This window comes from Strongyloides ratti, assembly GCF_001040885.1.
Source record: "Strongyloides ratti genome assembly S_ratti_ED321, chromosome : 1".
Lineage (NCBI taxonomy): Eukaryota > Metazoa > Nematoda > Chromadorea > Rhabditida > Strongyloididae > Strongyloides > Strongyloides ratti.
In genome coordinates, this window is record NC_037307.1 from 9,442,373 (window position 1) to 9,460,664 (window position 18,292).

General features: G+C 19.5%; 5 protein-coding genes across 5 annotated transcripts; 4 read left to right on the plus strand and 1 right to left on the minus strand.

Moving 5' to 3' along the window:
- Positions 1 to 484: 484 nt before the first annotated feature.
- Positions 485 to 1,459, plus strand: SRAE_1000292200 (Hypothetical protein; the record flags this gene model as incomplete). Its single annotated transcript, XM_024650055.1, has 2 exons — positions 485 to 1,261; positions 1,310 to 1,459. 2 exons carry the CDS (start codon positions 485 to 487, stop codon positions 1,457 to 1,459), a joined length of 927 nt encoding a protein of 308 aa, XP_024503870.1.
- Positions 1,460 to 3,023: 1,564 nt separating this feature from the next.
- On the minus strand, positions 3,024 to 3,527 carry SRAE_1000292300 (Hypothetical protein; the record flags this gene model as incomplete). The annotated part of the gene is made up of 2 exons (XM_024650056.1): positions 3,024 to 3,419; positions 3,474 to 3,527. 2 exons carry the CDS (start codon positions 3,525 to 3,527, stop codon positions 3,024 to 3,026), a joined length of 450 nt encoding a protein of 149 aa, XP_024503871.1.
- Positions 3,528 to 9,482: 5,955 nt separating this feature from the next.
- On the plus strand, positions 9,483 to 11,993 carry SRAE_1000292400 (D-amino-acid oxidase; the record flags this gene model as incomplete). The annotated part of the gene is made up of 3 exons (XM_024650057.1): positions 9,483 to 9,575; positions 9,616 to 10,510; positions 10,735 to 11,993. 3 exons carry the CDS (start codon positions 9,483 to 9,485, stop codon positions 11,991 to 11,993), a joined length of 2,247 nt encoding a protein of 748 aa, XP_024503872.1.
- A 173-nt stretch (positions 11,994 to 12,166) lies between these two features.
- Positions 12,167 to 12,451, plus strand: SRAE_1000292500 (Hypothetical protein; the record flags this gene model as incomplete). The annotated part of the gene is made up of 2 exons (XM_024650058.1): positions 12,167 to 12,257; positions 12,303 to 12,451. The coding sequence occupies 2 exons, from the start codon at positions 12,167 to 12,169 to the stop codon at positions 12,449 to 12,451; spliced, it is 240 nt and encodes a 79-aa protein (XP_024503873.1).
- Positions 12,452 to 13,195: 744 nt separating this feature from the next.
- On the plus strand, positions 13,196 to 15,174 carry SRAE_1000292600 (SANT/Myb domain and Homeodomain-like-containing protein; the record flags this gene model as incomplete). Its single annotated transcript, XM_024650059.1, has 2 exons — positions 13,196 to 14,830; positions 14,878 to 15,174. 2 exons carry the CDS (start codon positions 13,196 to 13,198, stop codon positions 15,172 to 15,174), a joined length of 1,932 nt encoding a protein of 643 aa, XP_024503874.1.
- Between the last annotated feature and the right edge of the window lie 3,118 nt (positions 15,175 to 18,292).

Here is an 18,292-nt window from a genome sequence, read left to right on the forward strand (position 1 = left end):
TAATTCCTTCAATAAACAAATATGTAAGTTTATTCACAATCGTTAAAAAAAAATTAGATTAAAATATCAAACAACAATAGAAAAACTTTTCTAATTTCTTTTTCATTAAACAAATATTAAATCCACAAAAAAAAATAATTTTTCTATTGATAAAAATTTTTATTTTACAAGAAAAAGGATGAAGTTTTATTTGTATAATAATATTTAAAAATTGATTAATAAAATGCGTCATAAGATAGATAAAATAAAAATCTTAAGAGTTAAATAAATTTTTTTTTTCTACTTTAATATGAGAAACTATGTTAGCATTTATTTATTATAAATTTTTAAATATAATAAACATTTTTTAATTCACAAGTTATTGATACATTCTTTATAAAGAATATATAAATAAACCTATCCTTAAAAAAGGAAAAGTTTTAAATAAAACTTATAAGCATTTCACTTTTACCTTTAAAATTTGACATATTTTATATTTCTCTATATGACAATATCTAACTATCAAAATATTAATGAAAATTTTGAAATTCAAGATGCTGCATTGGAGGTTGCTAATGTTTTAAGAAGTTACCCTTCAGAATATATACATATTAAAGAATTATTTTTAGATATTATGCCAAAATATAATTTGAAAAAGTTTGATAAGAAGTATAATATTGATAAAGTTACTGTAAACAAATTTGTTAATGAATTAATAAGACATGATATTATTACAGTTAAAAGTTATGATAAAAATGGTGTACCAGACATTGTTAAAATAAAAAAAAGTGATAGATGTTTTACACATATTAAACCTGAATCAATTAAATGTAAAGAGAAAGAATCTTTTCCTGATTTAAGTGATAAAAAATCTTCAATTTATGAGGAACCAAAAAATTTTAAAAAATTTAGTCATTCAATTGATAAAGATATAGAACATCCCGAAATTATATTTGAAGAACGTAAATATTATTTTATTACCAATAATAAAGATAAAAAGCACCACCATAATAAATTGTTATCTCCAAATAACAGAAGAGGTTTGTATATTAATGATAAAGCAAAACCTATTGGATATGTTGACCCTTTATCAAGTAATCATAGAAGAATATGTATTATGAATGACAAATATAAACCTTATCATTTACAAAGATACCCATCAACAAAAGAAACATTTGTTGGAGCAATAATTGATATGTTAATGGAAAATGATGAAATGAGTGTTTCTGAAATTGTTGAATATTTTTGGAAAAAATATTATATAAATCTTGATTTAAATTATGTATGTTTTAATTTTTTTTTTTTTAAAAATAATATTTTTATTTTGTAGATAAACAAATTATTCAAAAGTGGTTATAATGATATAGGTTATTCTTTATATAATACCATATCAGATATTACAATTAGAAAAGATAATGATTCACATGAAATGTACTTAAAATACACTCCCAAATATTTGAGAGATTACATTTTAATATAAAAAGTGCAAATAAAAAAAATGCTAATAATAAATTACAACAAATTTAACATTATCTTTATTTGAACTTAATTATATCAAAAAATATTTTTAAACATCAGTATAATTTATAAAGATAATGTAATATTATTATGCTACATAAATTTAATAAATTTAAAAGAAAAGTTTTACATGCATCTTTGAAATATACATTTGTTTTTTAAATTTCATTTTGTTAACAAAACTTCCGGTATAATAAATAGAAAATAATTTTAATTTTTTTGTTCTCAATTGTAGTAATATGGTAAAAATTAAAAAAATAAATTGGTCAACAATTAATTTTCCAAACATCATTTGAACAATTTATTCTTAAACATAAATATATATATAATTTTCAAAGATATTTACCAAATTAAATTTTTTATATTTATATTTAAAATTTTTAAATTAAAGTTTCTATTATCAAATATTCAAAAAAATAAAATTTTTTTTTATTATAGTTAAAAGTTCTATTAATGTAAAATATTTATTATGCCTGTATGTGTACTGATTAAAACTTTATTGTAAAGTAAATCTTTTTTGATAATCTTATCTTTGAAATGTTCAATAAAGTTATGATATACCTATATAAAATTAAGATAATATATTACAATTTAATATAAAATGGTATCTCCAATTAATAATTTGAATGATGAAATATAATAATATATTTGTTTATTTTATACATTTATAAATATATTATAAAGAATACATTTTAAAGTTGAATTATTATCTGAATGGTGTGATAGATTTTATATCTTTTTCAAATATTTCTTTAATATAAAATACCTATATATTAGTTAAAGATAATATAGTTTCATGCAATAATGATATAGTAAATAAAATTTAAACATATTATATAAAGAGATAATAATTTAATATAAAAAAAAATATCTATAGTTTAATAATCATAAATTAAAAAATAAATATAAGATTAAAAAATTTTTAAAATTAATGTCTGTACATGTATATGTAACTTGAATACTCACGTGTTTCAGCTATTTATAAACTATAAAAAAAATAAAATGTACAAAAATTATGTTTAGAAAATGTATTAAAAATATAAAATGTAGGATGTGAAAAGTTAAAATAAAAATTTTTGTTTTTTAGTTTATACAAAGAAATTTAAAAAATGTGGTTTGATTAAAAGGAAAGAAAACAAGATTTGGTATTATTATTTTACCCACTTAAGAAATATATTTATACATTAATCATTTCTTAATAAAATGATTTTTAATACTTTTGATTTTAAAATATATGACTAATTAAAAAAATTTTTAAATGTTCTATGTACATTTTAGAAATAAAAATAAAAAATTTTTATTAATTATAAATTTAACTTAATTATACGAAGACAAATTAGGTAATTATTTTTTAATTTATACATGATTTTTGTTGTCTTTGAACTTCTCTCTATATATATAATAATATAATATTAATAAAAAGATCATTGTATTTTGAGATTATTGGGTACATAAAAAATTTGAAGTGCAATTGTTTTACTTTTTTGTTAATTTATTTTTAATCCTATAAGTTTCTTTCTTTTAAATTACTTTCTTTTTAATCCAAAATATCCAGAATCTACACGATCAAAAGCTTTTTTATAGAGACCAAAATAACCAGAATCAACTCGATCAAATGATCGTTTTCTTTTTTTAGCTCCAAGTCCAAAATAACCAGAATCTACACGGTCAAATGCTCTTTTTATTATAGGTGCCTTCCTATTATCATTATCTATATCATCATCATCATCTTCATCATTATCATCATCCGTAGGTAATCTATGAAAAATAATAGCTGCTGGTATACTCCTTTTAATTAGAATAACTTCTTTTCCTTCATTTAAATCACCATTTCTTATTTCATCTTGTATTTCCTCACCATTTAATGATAATATTATATTACCAGAAGAAAATAGCGGTTTCTGTAGAGAGAATTTTACACTCTATAAAAATAAAATATTTAATAAAAAAAAATAATAATAAATTAGTAAACTTACCTCAAAAATAAGAATAACAAAAACTATTTGTAAAAAAATAGAAAATTTTGACATTTTTCAAAACTATAAAGTTGCCTTTTTAATATCTTAAATAATAAAATATTAGATTTTTATCTCCGCCTAAGATTTTTTATAAACAAAAAAGCAATTTTTTCTTGGTTTTGGTTGGCAAACTAAAAGTTAAAATATTATGTAAAAGTCCAAAATATGTTTATGAAATATTGAAAATAACATAATATAATGACAAGTATTTATTAATTAAATTTAATATATAATTAAAAAAGAATTTGTATATATATATATATCTTTTTTTTTTTACTTTAAAATATAATAAATTTATTATTAGTATAAATAATAAGAAAGTACTCAAAAACAAAATAATATACTTATGAATTAATGTCCTTGTCTTATTAAGGAATCTAGAAAAAATTGTAATGATTGATATATTAAGATTCTTAAGAATGATGAAAGAATCATTACTTTTAATATTTTAATATAAAATCCACCATATTATATATTAATTTATAATGGGGTCTCTAATAAATATAGTGTTATTATATATAAATATATAACACTCCTCCCACCACCCCCCAAAAATAAGATGATGAGAAAAGATTTGCTGTTTGATGCGTATATTTTAAAAGATGTTATTATTATTACAAGAAAAAAAGAATATTTTAATATTTTATATCACGCTGTTTTTGGTGTACTATGATAAAGATATTATTTTTATTATTTTAATACTTATTAATAATTATTAGAATATATGTTTAAATTTTAAAAAAAACATATAATTGAATTGTGTTTTAATATCATTTATTACCCATGAGTAACATAAAAATTTACTAAAGTTATATGTATAATCATAGATACCTTATCAAAATATACAAAAATGATATATCATGAATAAATGTTAATGATAATAGTAATAAATAATAAGGAAGAAACAAAGGTAAGGTAGGTACTATAATATAGTTAATCTTTTTTCGGGAAAAAAAAAACTTTAATAAAATAAGAAAAAAATCATAATTAAAAGACATATTAAAATAAATCAAATGTTAAAAAGAGTTTTAAAAAATGGTTTACTTTGTAAAAGAAAAGATACATAATATTAGAAAAAAAAAAAAAAGGAACCACCATTAAAAGAACAGATATATTGAGAGAGGCAAAAAGAGACGAAAATTGATCATTGAATCTTTCATTCAAATTCTTAATTGTACTTATTACCTTTCCTTGATATGTATATTATAGAATTCTTTGAACTTTTAACTGATACTCTCTGGTCACTTAATGAACATGTCACACTTGAATTTTAAGACTTGATACAATAAAAAAAGGGCATATAATTATATGATAATCTTAGCATAGTTATACAATATACATGATTCACCTTTTATTTTTAAATCACCCACAATTATCCTCAAAGTATGATAAATATTTTATTAGTAAAATTAAAAAATTTTATTGATAAATAAATTCTCATAACAAAAAAAAAAATAAATATAAGTTAATAAATGTAAGATGATATCATTCTTTAAAAATGCCAAATTTTTTTTTACACAAAATTGTTTTATTTTAAAATATATATCTAATCATTTTCTATTGTATATACATAACTTTAGAAAAAAAAAAACTAAATAGTGTGAATATTTAATTTTTAGAAAAATGACTTCTGTAAATATATAATATGAAGTGTATTTTAATAATATTCATTGACGCCTACGTCATCCTCATAAATATAAAAGATTGTTACATAAAGTTAATTACAAATATATTACCCATATATAAATATATTTAATTTATTAATAAAAAATTTAATAAATTATTTGAAAGAGAGAGAGAGAGAGAAGGATTTTGTTGGTAATAAAAATTAGGTAAAATTAAATTTTTTTTTATAATAAAATAAAGAATTTTGATATATTTGTATATATATGTGAATTATATATAAAAAAAAAAAGATATCATAAATATTTGGTTGAAAGATAATCAAATTTTAATCATTGGATAGTCATGCTTAACTATATTAACTTAGTCATAAGAACAGAGTTTAAAAATTATATTTTATATATGATTTTTCTTTTTTTTTTAATATTTAAGTAAATAATATAATTTAATGAAATGAAAATGTTTAGAGGGATAATAATTGTTAATGTAGTTATACGATAATAAGTTTATTTTAATATACCTTTAAAATTACCCTAAGTTCCTGTAAAAAGTATTTAAAAATTAATAATTTTAAAATATTAAAAGAAAGTATAAACTTTTACAAGTAAACATTTAAAATAAAATATCCTGCTTAATCAAAAAAGTATTAAAAATTTTTTTGTATAATATAAGTTATAGGATATTATTATTAACATTTAAAAAAGTTTCATCCTCAGGTTTAAAGATCATCTTTCTTATCATAAAGAAAAGTTATATCTAATCAAGAAGCAGGTAATGAAATAATAAGAAATAAAAGGAAAATAACATAGAAATATTGATAAATTTGTTAATTGCCATTTTATCAGTAGATTATTTTACCATTATACATAAAATTTAATTAATTAATATTAATAAAAATATACAATGATGATAAAGAACTCTTTGTATGTTGAAATAAATATTATTTTAAACAAATGATAAAGGAATATAAAAAAAAATTAATTTTGTCTTGGTTAATAATAGTAGCCATATTTAACAAAGGTAAACATTGATAAGAATATATAGGAGAACAAATTTCTGCAAATACCATAATAAAGGTAATAATAAAATGCATTATTTATACAAAATTTTGCATACACACATAAAAGTTTTAATTAAATAAATAACTGATAATAAATTTCTTTTTGATTACAAAAAGATAAAAATCTTTCTTTTATTTATACATTTTAAAAAGTATTTGATTATAAATTATAATAGCCACTATGGAGGTATAAACAAAAAATAATTGAATAAAAAATTACAAAAAAAAAAAAAATAATGAGATAAATAAATTTTTTTTTTACAGTATAATATTTTTTATCTTTAATAATAAATTAACAAATTTTATTGATAAATATAAAGTTTTCATATATCTAAAAATATCTTTTTAAGTTCATTTTTTATATCTTTTAACTTTTTAACTAAAAAACAAATTAAATATTAAAGTATATAAACTTTATATATTTTAATTTTATTGAGTATATTAAAAAAGTTACTATAAATATAAATAAAGTTATATATTAAATACTATTAATATGTAAGAAAAAAAAAAAGTTAGATAATTGGTTAATAAACTAAAATATGAACATTTACTTTTTTTTTTGAAAAATATTTATTAATAAATTTGTACTTTAAGATTTTGTATGAACTGTTTATAAATGAGTTTAATTTACCATTACCCGAGACATATGAACTCTGATCATGGATAATGTTCCAGAAAAAATAACTTTTTTTTTCTGATTCATTTAATATACATATACCAAAATAGTATACCATTATTTTTTTTCACTTATAATACAATAAAAAAAATATAAAAATAACCTTTATAATTGTAAATATTAAAATTGTTATTGTTTTTCCATTACCAAATACATTTTGTTTATTAAAATATATATTTAAAATTTCATTTTCCATTTTACAACATATTTAAAATTATAATAATTTTTTTTTTCAAGTAATTTTAACAAAGTAAATAATTGGTTAAACAAAATATTACCACTTTATTTTAAACCACATTCCAATGATGCGTGATAATACATTTAATAATGTGTGTAAAATTTAATTTATATAAAAATTGCTTTGTGACATTTTAGAAAACATATCAAATTATGTAGGTAAGTAGGAAAAAAATTTTTTTTTTTATTTAAAAAACGGAAATAAAACACAAATATGTGGATCTCTAATGATTCATTAATTATCAATGAACGAAAATATTATGTTTAAGCAATGATTTTGTCAAAAGTATAATTAATAAAATTTTTTTTTAATTAAAATTTTGTTTTCATACTACTATTTTTATAATTAGCACATGATAAACAAAATATGTTTTTCTGATAATGATCAAGAATTAGAATTATAATAATAAATATAATGTTATTTTGAAAGTAAAATGATATATTAGAAATAATTTAACATATCTAAAACATATAAAATAATATATATAAAAAAAATTATAAAAATATATTCCTGCAAATAATAAAGTTTTCTTTTATTTATACTTTTAATATCATTACTCTATTTACAGTCCAAAAAAAAAAAACGAAATAAAATATTAGCTTAGAAGATGAGTCGTAAAAATTTTTAATGTTTCTTTACTAAATAAATAATACTATTAATGGTTAATGCTTTTTCAAAATTAAAAATGACATAAATATAATAATATTTTTATTTTTATGAAAAATAATTTGATAAAAAAAATCATTTTTGATGTCATTGATAAGAACTATTATATTTAAAAGAATAAATATGTTAATTTTAGTATAATCAAAATTATCGAGGGAAAAATGATAAATGATTATATTTATATCAAAAGATAAATTGAATGACATTTTTATTTTAAAAAAATTAAACTTATAAATAGAAAAAGAAGCTTATTTAAAAATTTATTTAAATTTTTTGCTAATATAAAAATAATGTTTTTTTTTGAAGTAGAATTTTATAAACATTTGTTTAATTTATTAATCATAAATATCAACAAAAAATAGGTATTTTAAATATAAGTGTTATTAACTAAAAATTTTACTGTTTTAATAGAGAAAAAAAAATTACAGTAATCATAAAGATTTCAAAAAGGATAAACAAAAATAAAAAATTTTTTTATGAAAGTTTATGAAATATAATTTTGTTTTTATATTAAAGAATATTAATTATTTAATGTATTTATAACTAAATAGATAAATTTATCAGGAACAAAAAAAAAATTTGCTATAAAAGTAACAAAAATATTTTGAAAGGAAATATTAAATTTTACAGGAATAAAATGTCATTAGAATAACAATTTTTAAAAAATTGACAGATGAAAAACTTTATGTAAAATTTTTTAAAAATATTCATTATATTCATTATTCACAAGTTATCCTTCTATGTATGTTATTTTAACATCTGTTAGCAAATATTTATAGAATGTTTTTAGCATAATTAAAAGTTATTCTATTTCTGTAAATTTGTTACATGAAAATTTGTATGAATTTTAAATTATGACCAAGTGAAATATTTTTTTACCTTAATTATAATCACATCTTACACTGAATAAAATATACCTTTTTAAATTAAAAATTCACCATATTTTTTATTTTTAAAAATAATATTTTATTATATAATAACAAAAATCAATCAATATGATTATTGTAAACTTTTCCTTTGATTACATTTTCATTTTTTAGAAACATCATATATTTGTATGCTCTTTTAAAAAGAAAAATATATATATAAAAATATTTATAGTACTATTTTCAAATATATTATTGAATGTTTATAAATTTCAAAACATTAAAAATAATTAAAAAATGATACATAAGTTTGAATATTATTTTAATTTTTTACCAATAAACTTTAAAAATAAGATAATTTTATTGTACTTTATATATTTTTATAAAAAAAAATTATTTTTCTAAAAATTTCATTTACCATATTCCATATAATATGAATATAAAAAAAATAATCATTGTAAAGAGTCAAATAGAATATATTATTTTGGTTTTTAATCAATTATCTTTTCAACTAAAATAATAGTAATTATGTCTTATTTTATCATTTATATAGTATCATTAAGAAAAATTGATAAAAAAAAAATTGTAATATATATTAATATTATTTTATTCAGGATAAATACTTTTTAATATAAAATTATTATTAATAGTCTTTTTGAGTAGTGTTGATTTGATACATTTCTTTTTATATTAATGAGTTTATTAAAATAATACTGTAGTTATAATGATATAAATTTAATTAATTGATAACTGATAATAAATACACACTATCATTTGATCAATAGACATTTGTTTTAAAAAGAAAACCAATACATATTTCATTTTTAAAACGTTTTTGATGATGTTTTCTAAGAATATTGCTATAATTGGTGAAGGAGTAATTGGAGTATCTTCTGCTTTAGCTATAAATCAAAAATTTCCTCATTATAAAGTACTTTTATTTCTTCTATATTTTTTTACTATTATTTTAGATCACCATATTTCATGATCGCCCATTTGACAAGACATGTAGTTTTGGACCAGCAGGCCTTTTTCGTCTTGACAAAGAGGAACTAAAACCTTTGGCAAAAGTAACATTTGAAAGAATGGCATTTTTAGAAAAGACAGAAGGTCCAAAAACAGGTATAAAACTTTTAAGTGGACATATTCAATCTGATGATAAAGAAAGATTAACACTTCAAGAAAAAAATATGTCTGATATAGTTTATAATTTTAGATGGTTAACAGATCGTGAAAGACAATCACTTTTTATAGATCCATTAAATTTTTGTATTCATTATACAGCATACGCCTCTGAAGGTAAAAAATATGTTCCTTGGATGAAAGAAATTCTCCAAAAAAATGGTATTCAATTTATAAGAAAGGAAATAAAAAATGTTAACGAAATTGGAAAAGATTATGATATTGTCATTAATTGTGGAGGATTAAATGGAGGAAAGATAAGTGGTGATGATGATACAGTATATCCAATACGTGGTGTTGTTCTAGAACTTGATAGTATTTGGCATAAACATTTTAATTATAAAGATTTTGTTAATTTTACAATTCCTATGTCAAATTCTGTTGCATTAGGAACTGTTAAACAAGATCATAGATATGATACAAAAATTACTGATGATGATAGAAAAGAAATTTGGGATAATTATCTTAAAATTCACCCTACAATGAAAGAGGCAAAAATTTTAAATGAATGGTGTCATTTAAGACCTGAAAGAAAATCTTTGAGACTTGAAAGTGAAATAAGAAAATTAGATAATGATAAAAAATATCTTTTAATTCATAATTATGGACATGGTGGTAATGGCTTTACCCTTCATTGGGGTTGTGCATTAAAAGTTGTTGAATTCATTGAGAATAATATAAAAAGTAAATTATAATAATTTTTATACTCAAAAGTTTCAATTTTTTTTTTCTATCTCTTATTATGAAATATTGCAACTTATTTGGGGTAGGATGTCTTTTGACAACAAAACTTACCCAGATAAAAATTTTTATTTGATTTTTTTTCTTCTCTTAAAATTATTTATTTTTTCTCTATTTGTTATTATTTAATTTTATTACTTATTGTTTTATAACAATAATGTCTTCAGTACAGGCAAATTCATGGGATTCAAAAAGTTTTCAAACATTTAAAAGGTATCGAGAAGCAAAGTTAAAAGGATTAAAAGACTCTTTGATTGAGGAAGAAAAACAAATAAAGAATCTTGAAAATATCAAAAATCAAATTACAGAATATGGAAAAAAATTAACTCATAATTTATGGATGCCTTTTGGTAATGTAGCTTTTTTTCCAGCCAAATTGTACAATACCAATAAATATACAGTTTTGTTGGGTGATAATTATTTTGTTGATGCTAGTGGGCACGAGGCATGTGGTATTATTGATAGAAGATTAGAATTATTAAATGAACGGGTTGAAAAATTTAAAACAGCAATCAAAAATACTGAAGATGAAATTAAGTATGGAGGTCAATTCTTTCAAAATAGTGATGGGACAGTTGAAATTATTGAAGAATATGTTGAACCTGATGAAGAGACAAAAAAAAAGAGAGCTATGGAATTTAAGAAGCCTTCTATTCCAGAGGAAGAGTATAATCAGTTGATGGCTAAACTTGATGAATTAGAGTTATTGGAAGATGGTAGTGACGAGGAAGATGACGATGATGATGAAGATGAAGAAAACGATGAAGAAGAAAATCTTGATTCTGACGATGAACCTGATGTCGTTATTGAAGGTGACTCTAAAATCAAAGCCAAAAAAAATGATTTAGACTCAGATGATGATGATGTATCAGAGGATGGAGTTATCCTTCACAATGAAATTGTAGATGATTTGGCAAATTTCTTAGGTCTTCAAGATAAAAGAGATCAGTTAATTGAAATTTTAAAAAAAGGTAGAGATCTTACAGAAATTTATAATAAAGAGAATAATTCTGAAGAGGTAATGGAGACAAATGAAGTAAAAAAAGAATTATCAAATAAAACTTTTGATGAAAAAAAAACTTTAAAAAGAGGAGTAAGTTGGAGTGCTGAAGATGAAGTTCAAACAATAGAAAAAATAGATGAATTGTCAAGTAAAGAATTAGAAATGAAAGTAAATGGTGTTGGAAAAGGAATTTTAACAAATAAAGATCCATCACCAATAGATCATGAAGCAGTTAAACGTATGAATGAAGAAGATGTAAATACGTGTAAAATTGAACCTATGTCAAAGGAAGCATTTACGCAAAATATTGTTGAAAGATCTTCTATACCAATGATTCCTGAAGAACCACAAGCAACTGAAATACCTGAAGCCGAACCATATAAGCCAATGTCAAGATTTAAGAGAAGTAAAATGTGGCACTAGTAATATCCTTTTTTTGTAAACATTTTGTATATTCTGTACATTTTTGTGGTTTATAATAAATATATGATAATTAAAATGTGATAACCCCTAATTAATATGTTGGTACGATTTCCTCATTAAATATATATATTTTATAAATAATTATCTATTAATATTTGTATTTAGAAAAAAAGATGTCAAATGTATCCGCAAATTTACCAGTAAAGAAGATGTATGGAAAAAAAGTTTTTATATGTACTTGCATCTTTACAGCAGCAACTATAGGTAATAATTTTTTAATTTAACAATTAAATTTAATAAAATTTCTAGCATTTGTTATGTGGGATGAAAAGCAACAGAGAGAAAGACGTCAAGTTTCAGTAAAATATAGAATGTTAAATATTCAACAACAAAATAATATGAATGAATATGAATTACAAAAACAAAAATATCAAGAATACAAGGCAAATAATTCATAAGTTATTTTTTCTATCTCTGAATAAAAATAAATTGGTTTTAAAAATGTAGGAAATAAAATTTTCGAAATAGTATCATTTAATCTTTAAAAAAATATTATGAATTAATAAAAATTTTTGTAGTCTGTTAAAATAATTAAATCTAGAAACTTCAAATATTAAAATTTTTTTGATTTAAACTTTTTTGATCAAAAAAAAAATCAAAAATAATTTGTAAAAAGGAAAAATAATAAATTATTTTTTTAATAAAAAGAAATTAAAAAGGAAATTTTTATTAAGAGAATTATAACATGTTTGTTAAATTTTTATTTTATGTTATACAAATAAAAAATATTCTTAAACCAATCAATTTTTATTAATTAGTTTACAATAAAGTTACCAAAACAAAATACACATTTATAATTATAAGCAAAAAAAAATTAGTGTAATAATGTTGAAACTTGACAAAACTAATTTTATTTAACAAAAATATGTACTTTGATAGTCTACCGTAGTAAAGGTTCATCAAAGTAATAAAAGTAATAGAATCTGGCTTCTCAAAACCAAAATCTTGAAACGATCTGTGGCAACATCCCTCCAAACATGATTTCGTTTTCCATAAAAAATTATTTCAACGAGGTAAAAAACAAAACATATTGTAAATCTAAATTTATTTTATCATTTGTACTGTTTTAACCAATTAAAATTTTATTAAAAAAAAGTGATATTTATATATTTTTTTATTGTTTATTTATTGATACTAATAAAATGGCAGACACAGAAGGTGTATCTAGGAGGCGGAAAGTATTTAAATCTTCTACAGGAAAAAGTCCATCATTTATGTTGCAACGTATAAAAGAAAAACAATTAAAACAACAAGATAACAAATCTGAAACAGAAATAACAATTACTAAAAATACAAATTATTTAATAAATGAAGAAAAAAAATTATCTACATCAGAGATTGTTGGTAGTGGTTCATTATCACAAGTTGAAAATAATGATGGAATGGAAATAAGTGAAGATATTTCTATTATACCAGGACCATCAAATATTATTCCTACAGAATTACAAGAAACAACAGAAAAAGCAAAACAAAAAAATATATGGTCTCCTTCTGAACATAATGCTTTTTATGAAGCAATAAAAGCTGTTGGTAAAGATTTTGAAGGAATAGCTAGGTATATGAGAAAAAGAAGATATCAAAAAGATCTCCAGCAAATACGTGTACAATATCACAATGCTATCAGGTTATACAAATCAAATGCTAAAATTACTGATGAGGAAATATCACACATACCAAAAAATATTTTTGAATTATTTATTATTATAAATGGTTATGAATGGAAAAAAAAAACAGGTGAATCACCAAGATGGAATATAGAAAAGTTTAGAAAACTTTTAGCTGAAGGACAAGTGAATGTAAGAAAAAGAAATTTAGCTATTTCATTAAAAACTCCTATATGTAGTGCATTCTTAAAATTACTACCAGAATATCAATTTGAAAGTAGTAATCCAGAATTTATTTATTTTCATTTATCTCCAAAAAGAAGTATAGATTATAATTATATTAAAAATACGTTACGACAAAGTCCTAAAATTGTAATTAGATTTAAAATGGATGAAAAAATAAAAACAATTTTTGAAATTTTAGAAAAAAGATGGAAATTATACTATAACAAAGAAAAAAAGAGAGTTGAAATACGAATAGCTCCAACAGAAAAGATGAATTTAGTTGACTATACAACATCTGCACAATTAGATGGATCAGTTAAAAAAATGTCATTAAATAAAATATTATCTAGAAATAATTTACCACCATTCAATTCATCACAAGATGGAAGTACATCAAAAGATAATACCAATAAAGATACTAATATTGAGATTAATAATGTATTTGTATATAATCTTCAAAGTATGTCAAAAGGAATTTCCAATTTTGAGGTTTCACTTGATGCAAAAATATCTGAATTTTATTATTTATGTAATAGACAACAACATATAGAATTATATTATGCTATGAATGTTCCTGATAATAGAACTGAAGTTTGGGCAACATTTAGAACATTTATATGTAGAAAGTATGGAGAAAAAATTTGTCAAGAAGGTAAAACAAATAACAGTAATACAGTGGAAAATAATAAAGAAATTGATAGTGAAGGTGAACCAGAAAGTACAACTGAAGATGATTTTTCAAATAAAAGTGATAATTGGGTTGAACAAAAAAATAGTTTTGATGAAACTATATTTGATAGTAGCAAAAAATCTCATGAATTATCAAAAGAAAGTGTTAATAGTAATTTACCTAAATTTCCACCAATCAAACCAAAGAAATATGTTCCAGTAAAATCAATGACAGCAACATATAAAAATCCTTTTATATCATCACCAGTTAAAATAAATGTAAGATTAATACTTTTTTTTTATTTTTTTCATTATATTCATTTTAGAATCAAACTCCAACAAAAGTATCTGATTGTATTGATAAATTACCTTCATCTTTATTTACCAGTACACCAACATCATCCTTTGACTGTTTTGATGGTGGTAATTCAACACAAATGTCATCATTGATAGGACTTTTTAGTCCATGCAAAAGTTTTTCTAACCAAACATTACCTTCTGACTATAAACAGACATTAGAAATGTTAGCTAATGTTGATAGTATAGACTTTATAAATGGTGTCGATGGATTCAGGGATTTGTATAATACGATTAAAGAAACTCCTGAAAAAGAGAAACCATAATTATAAGTCAATATTGTATATTTAATTTGTATAAAAATATTTTTTTTAATAAATTAATAAAAAAATTATAAATGAGATGGGCAATTTAATAGTTGTTGAAAAAATTTCATGAATATATTTTTTCAAATATTAATATGCTTAAACTTTTTTGTTTTTTTTTTTGTAATACAATATTTGTATAATAAAAAAAACTGTTAATTTTTAATAATAAAAAAAATAGTTAAATTAATATATCATATAAATCAATTTTCTTTAATGAACTTAATTTTAATATTATATGTTACTTGTTAAGTTTACATAATGTATCTCTTTAAAAGATTTTTATATCAAAAATTTTTATAATTATCAATATATATTAAATTGAATTTGTTTAAACAAATCATATAATATCAAAATTTGATATATTTATAGAAATATTTGATAAAAAAAACATATCTAAAAATATTAATTTTTTTTGGTTATACAATTTATATTAATATAAAAAGTATTGAGTAATTATCTAATAAAATCAAGTGCCATTTAAAATATAATTTAACTAATATTTTATCAATTAATTAAAGTAAAATTAATATATTTTTAAAATAAAAAAAAACATAAACACAATAAATTATCCTAATATAAGAAAGTTTTAACTAATTAGTTTTACATCAACAACTTTTTTTGCTTCAGTTTTTAATATACTTTATAATATAACAAATTGATTAAGAATTTTTTAATGATTCTAAATATCTTCCATACTCAACATCACAATATCAAATTGCCATTATTTATAATATTGATATTATTGCTTAATTTTATATTAAAAATTAGTTTAATAGTATTTTTTAAAAAAAAATTAAAAAAATATTTTCTTGTATGAATTAATATGAATTAATTAATTTTTTATTAACAAATATAATTTTATACGATTTTACTATTTATTAATCAAAGAACCAAATCAAATTAAAAGTTGTAATTAAAATTTATAATTTGCCAGCTTTTAAAATTAGTTGTTAAAAAGTAGTTTACATTTTGTTTTAAATATTTAACTTATAAAAACAAATATTTTAATATTTTTTAAAAAGTAATAATCAAAAGCACTTTTTCATTTATTTTTTTTTATAAAAAAAATATTAATTTAATATTAAATATTTGATTTAGACAAAGCTAATTAAAACTTTTTACAGCATTTTGAGAAATTAATTCTTATTTAAGTATTCCACTTCTTTAAAATATCTGTGTCTTTTCACTCAATATTATTATGATAGCACTTTTGGTTAGTTTATGCTGAATCTGATATTGAAAATAATAATTTAGTAATTTATACTTAAATTATATTTAGAACATTGGTTTAAAAAGAGTAGGAAGATATTTTGACGCAAAAAAAAGCTGACAACGATTATTGTAATTTTAAACAATTATTTTTATATATATTTTAATTTGAAATTTTTAAAGGAAGAGATTATGATAATAGAAGAACTTTAACTCAAAACAATAGACCAGATAATATCAAAAATAAAATACTTTTTATTTATTTTTATCTTAAATTATCTTTTATTACTTTTTAGTAAAAGTAAAACTCATTAGCCGAAATCCAAGTCTTTCTGATGCAGTAGAAATGTCATTTGAAGTAAAAAAAAGTAATATAATTATTATTATTTATCTATTATTCAATATTTCATAAAAATAAAAATTAATCAAACTAAAATGTTTTCAATATTAATTTCCAAATTAATTTTAAATACATAAAATAAATTTTTATTAATTAAAGTTTAAATGTAGAAAAATACAATCAATCTGATAGATGAAAATAAACTTAAAATATAATCAAATTTCCTTTATATATAAATAAATAAAAAATTTTAAAAATGTTGATATCTTTGTGAATCGTCATAGTTCACCAGATGTATGATTGTAGAAATTTTCGATATGTACCTTGTTGTCACTTAAAATAACAAAACTAATTTTAAATTTTAATAATTTTTATTTTGCTGATCTCTTTAATTCTGCGTTTTTTTTTGCTTCTTTACCTCTGTTATATATGCTTCTTTGGTTCTACTTTCTAATACCACTCCTCGTCTGGCACAACAATATTAAAATATTCCACTTGAAAAAATCTAATATTAGTAATATAAAATCTTGTAATTTTTTTAATTTTTAATTAACCAATTTTAAAAATTACTTAATATAGAACAAATACAAGTATAAATTATATTAATAATGCAAATTTTTTTGCAAGAAAATTTAATTAAAATTTACAGAGTGATTCATGAATATATACCATTGAAGAAAAGTGATGTATTAATTACAAGTAGAAAAGCAATTGTGGTATTATTTAAATTTAGCAAGACTATTTTTTTAAATATAAGTTATAGAATTTTATCGTAATTTTTTAAACATTTATTTCTTGGAAAAGTTTTCTTAAAAATTTTTCTTTTCTTGTTTTTTTTTAAACAATTAGTTTTTGTCAAAAATTACAAAATAAACTCATTACAAATAAACAATAAAGTATTTTTAAAATCATGTATACAAATTTTTATTTAACTATACCATAAAAAACTACAACTAGATTTTAAAAAAAATTACTAAATATATTACAAGTAAAAATAGTCAAAATTTAATTATAAATAATTTAAAAATAAATCATGAAATTATGAAAGCAATAAAAAAAAAACTATTTTAAGTTTTAGCACTTATAAATTCATTTTATTAAGTTCATTTTTACTACTAATTATTTATTTCAACCTTTTAAATTTATTTTTGAAAATTAAATAACTTTTAACTTAAACAAAAAATAAAAAAAAATTTTTCAATTACTTATATGTCATTATTTACTTGGATTTTTAAAAATATAAAGAAAATGTATCTGAAAATTCTATTTATAAATGTAAAATTATTTCCGCAAAAGTTGTTTAAATATAAATATATTAATGAAAAACAAACTTGAAATTCATTATATTTTATTACAAAATGGATATTTATATTTGTGGCTCTTATATAGGAAATCTAATTTTTGGAATATTTTTTAATAGTGCTGCAATATATATAACATATAAATTAAGTTCAGAAAAATATATTTCACAAATTAATAGTTTAATTATAATTCAATTTATTGTTGGTATATTAGCATCAATTATCT